The sequence below is a fragment of the Simochromis diagramma genome, unplaced genomic scaffold (genome assembly GCF_900408965.1).
Source record: "Simochromis diagramma unplaced genomic scaffold, fSimDia1.1 OVJJ01000131.1, whole genome shotgun sequence".
In the NCBI taxonomy this organism is placed as follows: domain Eukaryota; kingdom Metazoa; phylum Chordata; class Actinopteri; order Cichliformes; family Cichlidae; genus Simochromis; species Simochromis diagramma.
The window spans coordinates 6,297,730-6,310,323 of NW_024387200.1; the positions used below are offsets into that span (position 1 = coordinate 6,297,730).

Sequence of the window (12,594 nt, forward strand, 5' to 3'; positions counted from 1 at the left end):
TACTTTTTTTTTTTTTAAAGGCTTCATGGACCCCAGTTAAATCTGTCTCTGTAAAAATTATTCTAATGAAGAGCCTCCTGCTGTTTCAGCTTCACCTCAAATTCGGCTTGTTGCTAAAACCTGGAAGAAATTTATGGTTTTGGAGCCATACAACACACGCATGCAATCTAACAGACTGCCTAAAACACTGTTGTACAATACTGACCACTAGTGCAACTTGAACAAAGAGTAAGCTCACCCAGCATAATCATGAGGTCCCCCAGCAGGAGCGAGGCTCCTTGCCCAGCCCACAACCTCCTCATTTGGGTCAGCCGAGCTCGACGTTGGTTGAGCTTGGAGCTCTCATCTTCACTACGAGCAGGTCTGAGGAGAGAAACAGAGGAAAAGGAAAAAAAATTATAGCTATTAAAAATTAAAAAAATCATATATACGGCTCGAAAACAGACTGAGCTTGAAGAGTATTTCAAGATTTCATCCAACATTTAAAGTTAGTCTCATCTATATGTGGTGATCTGCTCCTCCAAAGCATCAATTTTTACACTTTTCTCACCTGTCGAGGTCTTCAAAAATTTCCCGAACTGTCATAGGCTGCTACCACCGCGATGACGTATGGCAGACAATCCTGCTGCTTCCCGAGCGCTAACATTTTAGCGTAACGCGGCGCCACGGGGAACGACGCCATCGCTCTGCCCAGAGGGGTGATGGGACAGCTCAGCTTCGCTCGCTGCATGTCTTTCAACCTTATAAGAAATAAACAGTTTACAAGTTTGCACAAGACTGTTTTATACCTTTTCACTTTTTCTAAACTGTAGTGAGTGATTACTCAGTGTGTTCAAGAAAGTTTCTTCCTGTTAAAAGGGAGTTTTTCTTTCCCACTGTTGCCAAGCGCTTGCTATAAGGCGGTTGTGTGATTGTTGGGGTTTTCTTTCACAATATACACACAGGCTTTTCCTTACAATATAGAGTTTCTTGAGGCGACGGTTGTTGTGATTTGATTTAAAAAAACTGAATTAAACTGAATTTTATGCTTTTATTAAAGCAGAAATCCTGATAATGCTCAAGTGTCCATTTAAACAACATTATGACTCACTACAGCTGCTCTACACAGTGAAGGCTAGCCACCAGCTAGGAGCTAAAAACGCATGAAAGTAAACTGAAACGTACAATATCAATACCTGCAGGATTCTGCCCAGTATAGATTTCATTTAATTTTTTCCATGTCTCTATGCAGGAGCCATCTTTGATTAAAACCACCCTTTTAATAAATATATTTTGTGTTCTAAGAAAAAAAGGGGACTCATCAATTACACTTAAATGGAACAGTAAAAATTACCTTCCAGTACACGGAGGCTCTTCCAGAGCTCCCAGCGACACTAATAACTGCTCTGCTGCAACAAGAACCTCAGTAGAGGGAGGTGTGGGAAAAGGAAAATTGACCACCTGCAGAAAACACAAAATATGACTCTGGTTAAAACCCTGTTATCACAATTTTGTTCCCCTTTAAGACAGCATTTCAGATTTTACTGACTTTTCTATGTTGAGATCTTCATCTGTAAAACCAGGTCCTCCACAGGCCTGCGAGTGATCTCCGCCTCTGAGAACAAAGCGAAGTCTCCAAACACTGCAGAGGAGTACAACCTGCAGAAACAAGGAGAAACTGTGGTGAAAATCCTCGTTGTGTAAAAAACCCCCTCAAAAAACAAAACAACCTCTCTAATTAGGGTTTTAGGGTTACGTAGTTTAACAGCACCTGACCGGTAGCAGTGTCCTGGCTCGGTTCGTCCCGCTCTGCCAGCCCTCTGATTGGCTGAAGCTGTGAGGTCCATGTGACTTTAAAGGACGACACTCCAGTCACTTTGTCGTAGAAACGCTTCTTAACTCGACCGCAGTCCACCACATACTTGATCCCGGAATGGTCAAAGACGTCTCTGCCACGTTGGTGGCGATGACGCAAAAGACGAGTGCCGGGAGGGAGGAGGCCTGAACCACTGCAGCCAAAAAGACCGCATATACATGATGTCATCATAAAAGCATCATGTGACTCCAAAACTACTGAAAAAAAGTCTGAAAAGAACTCAAAGGGTGTATAAAGCTACATTTGTTTAGAAAAGTCAGTAAACTGGAGCTTTTAGGTTTTCCTAAACCCTTCATTTTGCACATAAACCAAATGAGCAAAAAGCACTTATCCCTACACTATAATAAAACTGTAATGGCTATTTACTAAAAGCAGAAGCTACTGAGTGGCTGCTATTAGAAATTATAGTGGCATGCGCTTTAAATCAGACAGTTTAGAGTTGAAATTTTAAACTCAGTTCAAATAAAACTACAGAAAGCTGCTGGGAAGTAAAGATTTTTTTAAGTTATGTTTTATGATGAGTCTGACTGATCAGAAGCAAAACCAAAACGTTTATTTTAACTTTATACGCACAAGCACCGGCACTTCTCTTGTCATGTATGATTTTTTTTATCAGTTTGTTCTGTGATAAGATATTAATCTCACCTTAGCCTGCTGCTCTGGGGCCAGCAGAGAGTAGAGTGGGAGGACATAGAGCGGTATGGACGCGTCCGCCTTTTCCTCTACGGAGAGGAAACAGGGCAGAATTTTGTAATGTTGCTCATCTGAAACGCATCCACCTGGACTGGAGATTTATTCAGAGTGGCTTACCTGCATCAGCAGGATCAATCTCAAGGTCAAGATCGGAGTCTCCATCCTCCTCGTCTCCGATTCCCGCCTCTCTGTCCTCATCACCTTCATCCACTGGCAGGGGCGGAGTAGTTATCCAAGTCGATTCTGGGTAGAGACTGGAGACAACAGTTAAAACACTTCTTTTCAATATCTGTTGAGGACTGAGGTGGACAGAATATATTTTTTAAAAAGCTGACTTACAACAGTCTTCTTCTGTTTGGCCTTTTTGAACTTCCTCATTGCCTCTGAGGTTTCGGCTTCCTCATCTTCAGCTGGATACAAAACTCAAGTAAATACACAGAACCACAGTCCCAGCTCAGATATACGTCAGAGTGTGAGGAGGCCGACCGCTCACCTGTGGCTGTGTCACCCTTCCTGAAGGGGAAAGCTTTCCTCAGTCTTCTGCAGAGACTGTGAACTTCAGCCTGACCAGTCAGAAACACCAGGATACCACCTAAAATGCAAAACATGTTATAAAAGAAGTGGAGACTGTATCTGTGGAAAGACTGAACTCTAACTGCAGTTTACCCGAATGAGACACACCACAAGTCATTTTTACAGGCAAATACAGAAAACCACCTTGGGTAGATTCGAACCCAGGGCTTTGAGATGGCCTTACGTGAGTCGCATGGTCAGCCCCTTAAAGAGGCGCCCCCATCACCCATATCCTCAGTTTTACTTTCATCAAAATCCCCCTCTTTGTTCACCACTTTCTGTAGTAAATAAATATAAACTCTAAAACCTACCTGGAGGCAGCATCCGGTGGATTTTGCAGGTCTTGTGAAAAGCCTCTCCAGTGTAATCCTCCAGCGGGGTGCGTTTGTTGAAGTGGATAGTTACCGGGAACTGACGAGCATCCACCTTGATGACGGGAGGAGGCGTCCGAAACAGCCGCTGGTTTTCTGTGAAGTCTTCAACCCGCAGAGTAGCGGACATGATCAGGAGCTTCATAGGCATACCTTTCTGCAGACAGACGGAGGAGAAACGGAGAGGTTTTTATAGAAACAACCCCCTTTTTTTCCTGTAAATCGGAAACGTTAAGATATTCCCACCTTGTTCCTGAGGGGGACGATACGAGACAATAATCCGATGAGGATGTCGGTGTAGACGCTCCTTTCGTGTGCTTCGTCGATGATGATTGCGCTGTATTTCTGGAGCAGAAAATCCTGCAACACAAAATAGTCTGTGACAAAACTGGAGACAATTGAAGTAACACTAAATCCATGCTCGTTTATCCCTTTACTGCTTCTTCAAAGATGGGGAAAAATAACTTACTGCAAATATTTTTTGACCTTTAATTCAGAACACAATTCAAAAACTATTTGCTACTACTGGTTAATACAAATAACATGGAAGTGAGGCATTAACTTTCCTCATTAGAACTGATTTAATTGGTCCAAATTGATGAAATCGTTTGTGAAAAATGAAAAAGGCCGAGTCATCCACCTGGCTGATCCTCCACCTCCATCCTGTTGTCATATTATTTATTAGGTGACCCAGTAGAAAGCAGATGATACCTTCTGAATCTCCTTCAGCAGAACACCGTCTGTCATGAACTTTATCTTTGTGTCACTCGTCACGTTCCCTTCGTATCGAATCTGGTACGACACGACCCTGATAACAGACACACAAACATATAATTAACAACACAAACTTATACTTTTAAACTGTATGTTTTTTGGTTTTTTTTAATTACTCTGAACACAGAATGGTTAATTTACTGTGTGGGCAGGTTCATCTCTTTGGCCACTCTGTGGGACATGCTCACTGCTGCTACTCTCCTCGGCTCTGTGATGCCGATCATCCTCCCGCCACTGCAGGAATCAAGAGTGAGCAGGATGACGCGAACTACACACACTTTTTTCCTCCAATGAAACATTTACAAAGGCAACACCATAAAGTGGACAAACTACCTGGCATAGCCGGCTTCATACAGAAACTGAGGCACCTGAGTGGTTTTTCCACTCCCCGTCTCTCCACAGATGACGATACTGGGATTTTCTCTCACGGCCTCCATGATGACCTGCTCCTCTGCCAGAACGGGCAGCTTTAGACGAGCCTCCTGCAGCAGCATCGTAATGCAGAATTGATGAAAATGCACAAAAACACCTTTCTAAGTTCTAGTTTGCAGGATGCTTTTACGGTCTCAGGTGCTCACCTGTACTTCTGGTGATCTATCAACAGGAATGAAAATAGCTGGTTCAGACGGCTTCTTCTGAACTTTCTCCTGATCTGAAATCTTCTTCTCTTTCTCTCCATCTTGCTCCACCTTCACTTCATGTTTGGTCTCCTGACAGACAGAGCTGGTTTCCTTACATTCACTCATATCTGTGGTGTTACTAACTTCATCCTCCTGCTCATCTTCATCCTCATCAGACGATGTGTCCACATCACTGCTCTCTTCTGCCTTTTGTTCTTCTTCATCATCATCTTCCTCCCATTTTCTCTTCCTGTTTGCTCCGCTAACGCTGCTGATCTTTGGGCCAGAGTCTTCATTCTTTACTTCATCTGCTGACCTGAATAAAAAAAAAAAAAAGAAGACAAGATGCTTTTACTCCACCTAGAAACAATCACACATGTTCTCCGTCTTGATTAACACGTTGTGTTGTGCTCTTACCGTTTAGCCTGGTAGAGCTTTTCTCCTGTTCCCAGTTTGGAAGTGGTGTACAGCAGCTTCAGTTCGGATTCTGGAAGCTGCACCTCAGCCAGTTTGGCCAGGATCTCTGCTCTCTGGACAGAAGAGAGAGCAACATGTAAACGGCATGTGAGCTTGACTGTTAAAATTCAGCCCTCAAAGAGCAGGGAGTAATATAAAATATCACTATTATAATAAAATATCACTACAACACAATAAAGACATCCATGTTTCAGTGCTGATAACAAAACAACGATAACAACAAACTTTCGCCTGATTTAAATCTTTCAAGCATATAGCTCAAATTACTTTAGAGAACAAGCTAAGCTACAAGCTACAGTACATATAAGGACAACATCGTACTGTGCTCAATACTCAGCTTCTATATCTAGAGTCAGAGTACTTATCGGCACATAACACATATCTGCTCCACTTTACTGAGGAAAATCAAACATTTTCACATCTTCGGGATCAACTTTGACTTCACTTTGATCATTTTAAAAACCAAATCATTAACTTTCTTTCAGGACTTTAGAAACAATGGATCACTGTCACTAAAGTAATCAGTCTGGTTATTAATGTCGACATGAAATAGAAAAACCTCACAGAGAACTAAACGTACGAAGATTCCTAACCTGAGCTTTCTTCTCCTTGCGCTCCAGGACCTTCTGCAGCTCCTTCTTCTGCTTCTTGGTGAGGGGCTTCTTCTTGGAGATCGGTGGCAGCGAGGATTTATTCTTCTTGGATTTGCTGGATGGGAGGACCAAGGCGTTGCTCTCATCTACACCTTTCAGTATGGACCCATCTGATTTATACAAACAGAAGAGTCAGGGTCACAGAATGCACGACATGCAAAGTGTCAAAGATGTTTTCTCCTCTTGATGTTTTCCTGCTACCTTTGAGTTCCACAACAACTTCTGTCTTCTCTTCATCTGCAGATGGCGGAGGGTCACTTTGCTGTCGCCCCTTCCAGTTGTGTTTTTTCCTTAGTTTTCCCATTTTAAACTTAAGTCTGTAGGTCAGTGAATAAAAAGCTATGAACCCAAAGCCACCGGTTATAATGAGAAAGACCAAAAAAGTCTGAAACACTGCTTGCTAAACATCGACAGCTAACTTTATCGTTAGCCTAAAAATGTTATTAACAGAACCGATTAAAAGTTTGTGAACACCTCCAAATACAAACCTTCTTATCTGAACAGCTGCATTTGACTTTAAACACCTGGATCCAAAAACTGAAGCAGTGCACTAACCTCACGTGTAAACATTTAAGTGTTCATCAACCAAACCGGTCCGTCGCTAAAATTTGACTCCGTAGAAACGTTCCGCTATAGAAAAAGTTCGACGTCCCGTTGTTTAGTGATCCTAACTAAAAATATTGTTTATAACCTAAACTGTATAACCTATAATCTTTTTTATTTATTGATTTTTATTTAATCAACTCAAAATACTTACATTTAAATGACGTATAAGGGTCCTTTTTGTCTTATGGGGTCAGCCAATATCAGATGGCAAAAAGCTTATTTTGATGATAATAATTTGGTCCGATCGATGTTTATTTGACGTACGAATGCAAAAATCTTCCAAATTGTGATGTAACACATTTGAAGTTCTTCTGATGGCACATTTTAAAGCTGTATTTTTGTAGCTCTGGAGAAAACATGGGTGCCAAGAGAGAAACAGGACGTGTATGAGGACTCTGTTGAGATCGCAGGGTGAAGGCTAGTTTCAGGGGTTATTTGTCAAAGAAGGATAGCAACAAGAGTGAAAGGGAGGGTTTAAGAGATGGTAGTGAGACCTGCTGTGATTTTTGGTTTGGAGACTGTGAAACTGAGAAAAACACAAGAGATGGAACAACTCAGGTCGAGAGATTATGAGACAAGGGTTAGAGAGATAAGGCTGAGATGGTTTGGACATATTCAGAGGGGGGGATAGTGGATATACTGGACAAAAGATGCTGAAGATGGAGCCAGGCATGAGGAAAAACGGAAAACCTCAGAGGAGGTTCATGTATGTAATGACAGAGGACATGTAGAGGGTTGGTATAATAAATAAGGATGCTAAGGAAGCAATGAAATTTGTAATACAATTGTGAAAAAAGTGTACAATGTTTTGAAACAATTAGAAAAAAATTTAATCAAACCATTTGTTTTGTGCTTAAAAGTTACACAAATATGACAAAACATCAATCAGAATAATTTGTTTTGCTTTGTTTTCTTACAAATTACACAATGTATGAATGCAAAATGGCAAAAGACATCATGAGATTTATCCTAAAATAAAGCTCAAAAGAATAAACAACTTGAAATTGCCCTAAACAGATACAAACAACATATCTGCCCTTCATTTGGTCTTCAATTATGCTTAAATCCAGATAATAACAACACATGGATTATTATTTTATTTAAAAATCATAAAATATGATTTTTAAATAACATTTTGTAGATAAATCAGGTTTCATACATCATTTGATCAGATACGTGTAAAGAGCAAACACAATGATATTATTAACACGTTAGTTTATTTACTCTCAGATAAAATAATCTTTGTTTTTGTTTAGTTCATTTTACAGTGGTCTACTGTGGTCTGCAACTGGACATATGACAAATTAAAGGGGGAAAACTATATCTAAGCCTTTCAGATCTAAAATCTTCCTCACGAGTGCTCTCCTGAAACGAAGCGGAAACTTGGTGTGTTTAATATATTTATGTTTCTACATATCTGAATATATTTATTTTCAGGTTACTCCTTCAACTTGACACCTAAACTTAAAATCACAGTGACAGAGGTTTCATCCCTGGTGTTCAAATGCTGATCAGCCCTTCGCACATCACGGCTTTAAAGGCATGTACTCGTTCTCCCTCTGACCATCCGCGGGGTTAAAGCTCTCCTCTGTTATTCTCTTTGCTTCTTTAGACACCTTCTCGAACCTCTTGAGGAAGAAGACGAGAGCCACGAGCAGAGCCGCCTGCACGACCACAAATACAAGCAGACACACCTGCGAGGCCAAAGCCAGGTCACAGTACCAGTAGTGGCAGGAGTCCAGCACCTCCTGCTCAGTTAAATACGCCACCAGCCGACCTCTCAGTTTGGGTGGGGAGCTGCAGTTGACGCCCACGTGTGATGTGCTGCCAGCAGGTTGGCGCAGCAGCCAGGCTCGCAAATAGAGGACGCCGCAATCACACGCCCAGGGGTTACCGTGAAGAGAGACGGAGCGGAGGGAGGTCAGATCGTCCAGGAGCCCGTTAGGGAGGGTGGTCAGCAGGTTATTGTGGAGACGGAGCTCGGAGGTCCCAGCAGAGAAACTGGAAGGCAGCGAAGAAGCTGTGAGAGATCTGCTGCTGCAGTCCACCTGGCTGCCTTGACAGGAGCAGAGATGGGGACAGGCGGAGGACCTTTGACCTCCAAACAAGAGGAGCAGACACATGAGCAGAAACTCCTTCATGGTTCCTAATCACTGCAGAGGAGAGAGGAGGAATCAAGAGTTAATTAGAGTGAGGTGAACTGTAAAACTGCCCTTTGTATGTATCGTGTGAAACAATCTCTTCACTGTATATTATTGAAGCCATGAAGATCATTAGTGTGTTTATGCAAAACTCATCATGCGCTGACATAAAACAAAGTCAAAAATCCACATTGTGCAAAAAGATAAAACTCTTCTAACTTAAGGCAGTAAAGCATGCATAAGAGCTGCTCAGATCTAAAGGGCTGGACTGATGATGGATCTTTAGATCTGATGCCCACACCAGTGCCAGAGGGAAAAAATCAGACATACATGAGCTTATGGGGTTTTTTCTATATAACATAAATGTAATTTGGAGGTTCAAAGAAAAGGATTATCAGCAAAAACAGAGCCAGCAATCAGTACTTATGGTTTATTTTACTTCAGACCAAAGGTTATTTAACTGCACAAGGAGACGCACATGAACCGAAAAAACTCTGAGCTGCTGCCCCATGGAGGAGTGTAGTCCTTGTATAATGTGTGCAAACTGAGTTCAATTAAAGGACAAAAGAAAACAGGAGCCAATCGGTGAAGAGAAAATCAGGAAAGGACACAAGGTAAAAGAAACGAGGCGTGGATGAGTGCGGAAGGTTTTGGTTTAAATATCTTGAAATTGCGTCTTAAAAACTCGATCTTACTCAGAAGGAACTCAACATTTTGAGATAATGACTCGAAAACTAGAGTTACCTCTGCCTGTCATTGTTTGTGTGTCACAAACAAGTGTCCACTGCAAACTCATATCTCAACGTAAATGATCAGAAAACACAAAGTCTCGGTTCTGCTGTGAGGCTGCAGTTTTGTGTTGTTGTAGCTAAAAATGCATTCATGTGTGCAGGTGTTTTCGTTTTACTGCTCACAGTATCTGCTTTGTATTTGATCATACATTCTTTGAGCAGTTTGTCCTGATTAATATGACATTAGCAGTAAATTTCATGCAGACTTTATAAAACATGTAAAACTGCATGTGATGTATCCATGATCTAAAACTAGGTCATAATTTATTTAAACAAATTTAACACATAAACATTACAAAATGACCACATACGTTTAGAATATGGTAATAATGAGGTCATCATGTGTACTCATAAATAACAAATTTGTACGTTTTACAGGATAAATTATTAATTTTGGATAATTTTAGTCAATTGCATTGACATTGACAGGAAACACCTCCCTGCTGATGACAAGCTGCACAACCCCATTGCTGTTTTCACACATTTATACTAAGTTCATTACACTGTAGAGTATATGAAAACAGAACACAGTAATTACATCAACTATCAACTTAAACTTTAAGAGGAATAAATTAAACTGATGATGTCACAGCAGACCTGAAAAGTCTAAACAAGGTCTGAGGAGAGTCTTTTACCTTCAGTGCGTCGCGTCTTCGGGAGATGACTCTGTTTTTTACAGTTGCTCTCAGAGTGTGTGCTACTGCCAGCTGGCTCTCACTGATAAAGACCGCTGTCAAATTATGAGCTCAGGCATGCACACGCCTGTGCACATGCACGCACAGAACATGCACACCAACGTGGAAAACATGTCACCCGCTATGTTTTGATGATTTAAATCCTAATAAAGTTCTAAAAAGAGCTGTTTATACTAATTAAAGATTTTCTTTATTTTTAAAGTTTGAGTATTTTCACACAGTAATCGATTGTCGGCCTTTTATTGAGATCACATGAGGCTAGAAATTTTTTTGTCACAAAACGGCCGGAGGCTGAGTACCAACGATCAAACCCACATGCAGAGAACCCAAAGCGGAGGCTGAGGAAAGGGTTTAACAAAGTTTTATTAACTAGCACAAGGATGATGTTTACAATGGCACTTGGCTTAAGGCTTGACACATGGGGCGTGAGGGTCTTGGCCAGGAGAGAGGGATAAAGCAAGGAGACAGGCCCAAGAAAGCAACGGCAGCTGGCTGGTGATTAGGTACGCATGTGCAAGTGGGAGATGGAAGCGTTGAAGGAGAGGTGGTGCAGCCCGGGTGGGTTTGGTGGTGTGTGTCAGCTGTCCTGAGCGGTGAAGGTCCCGTGGTGGTGTAAGGGCAGGCAGGTGAGGCAAGGAGATGATTCTGAAAGCAGGCGGGTTAACCAGATTTCCAAGATGAGTTGTTCAGTGTGATGAAATTCCCAGGAGTAAATAGGCTAGTTGATGAAATGGCGAGGAAGCAGTGTCAGCAAGCAGCTTAAATCTCCAACCTAATTGCTTCAATCAGCTTCAGGTGAGGGAGGCTGTAGGCCCTGCCCATGGGTGGATGCCAGGGAGGTCCAGACCGTCAGCGGAATTTTACAGCCACACACCCAGACCGTGACAATTTTTTTCCCATCATGACATAAATGGAGAATTTAATGTGAGGACAATAAAGTTTTTAATGACTTATTTTCACTCCACCCCACGACCCTCTAGACTCTTCCTAGTTCTGTATAGCAAACTACAAACATGTATTAAATATGTGTAATAATTTGAAGTGTACAATTCTTTATAATCTACTTTTGTAATTTTATAGTCTATGTTTAGATTGTATTTTTGTGTCTTAATGCACACCAGACATGGCATTTATTAAGTCTAATATTAAATATTCCATAAGGAGCCAATAAGGAGCACATAAATGCTGAAAAATCAAAAACACATTTTTTTTCTTCTGTTTTAAACTGTCTGACAGCGGTTACGTACAGTCATGTGCAAATAAAGATATTCGTAGGACTCAGTGTTGTTGAGGAATTTTGGCCCACTCTTCTTTACAACACAGTTTCAGTTCATAGAGCGTTCGTTTATGCACAGCTTTCTTAGCTCCCACAGCATTTCTGGACTTTCACTGCACCTTTACAACACCTTTATTCTTCTGTCGTATGACCCATTTTCAGCCAAGCTTCAGTTTAACTCTAGAGTACTTTTGATATTAAGAGGAGTTCATGACTGCAAAGTGCCCAGGTCCCGTGGCTGCAAACCAAGCCTAAATCATCACACCTCCATCACCGAGAACTTGTCATTTGTTCGGATGCAGCTTTGCACATCTGAGCTGTGCCACGTTCTTTCCTGAGAGAAGAGGCTTTCTCCTGGCAGCCCTTCCAACCAAGACCATGCTCGTTCAGTCTTTTTCTAATTGTACTGTCATGAACTTCAACATTGACATGCTAACTGAGGCGTGTAGATTCTGAGATGTAAGTCTCGCGCTTGTTGTAGTCTCTCTGAGCAGTGAAACCCCAGTTTGACTTTGGGGTGTTTATATGCTTAAAAACAAATCTGAGGAAGTTGTAGTGATCTTGGATACTTCTGTTTTATGTTCATACAGCCCTTCAGAGAAGCAAATTGCAGTTTTACTCCAATTAGTTTGCAGATACAAATCAGTAAGACAAAACACAATTAACAAACAAATGATTAGATTGTGAATTCTTTTGAATTATTTTAGGTTAAGAAAAGACATTTCATGCTACTGAGCTGAATAAAGCAGCTAAAATTCACTCTGTCACCACAAGCATTCAACATTATCACAATAACGAGTGCTTTTACCTTTATTAAAACACCCTTATTTTCCACTGTGACACTTAATAATAAAATAATAATATAATAACTGAGCTCTTCTGAGATATTTCTCTCCTCCCATATCTGCTTGTGTATTTCTGGGCTGCCCAGCAGGAAGAAGATGCCGTGCGCAGTGCAGAGGAAGAATGGCTGCAGGAGATAAATATGAATCAGCAGATCAAGTCCTTGCAGCAGCTTCAGTTCTGAGTACTGCTGCTCGGACTCTGACGTGAGGACGTGAATGAGGAT

General features: G+C 41.4%; 1 protein-coding gene and 1 pseudogene across 1 annotated transcript; both read right to left on the reverse strand.

Moving 5' to 3' along the window:
• Nucleotides 1–179: 179 nt before the first annotated feature.
• Nucleotides 180–6,628, reverse strand: LOC120745920 (annotated as a pseudogene).
• Nucleotides 6,629–6,791: 163 nt separating this feature from the next.
• On the reverse strand, nt 6,792–12,517 carry LOC120745918 (platelet glycoprotein Ib beta chain-like). Its single transcript, XM_040051132.1, has 2 exons — nt 10,190–12,517; nt 6,792–8,775 (listed from the first exon to the last, which is right to left on the reverse strand). Exon 2 carries the CDS (start codon nt 8,761–8,763, stop codon nt 8,149–8,151), a length of 615 nt encoding a protein of 204 aa, XP_039907066.1. The 5' UTR covers nt 8,764–8,775; nt 10,190–12,517; the 3' UTR covers nt 6,792–8,148.
• Nucleotides 12,518–12,594: the final 77 nt, after the last annotated feature.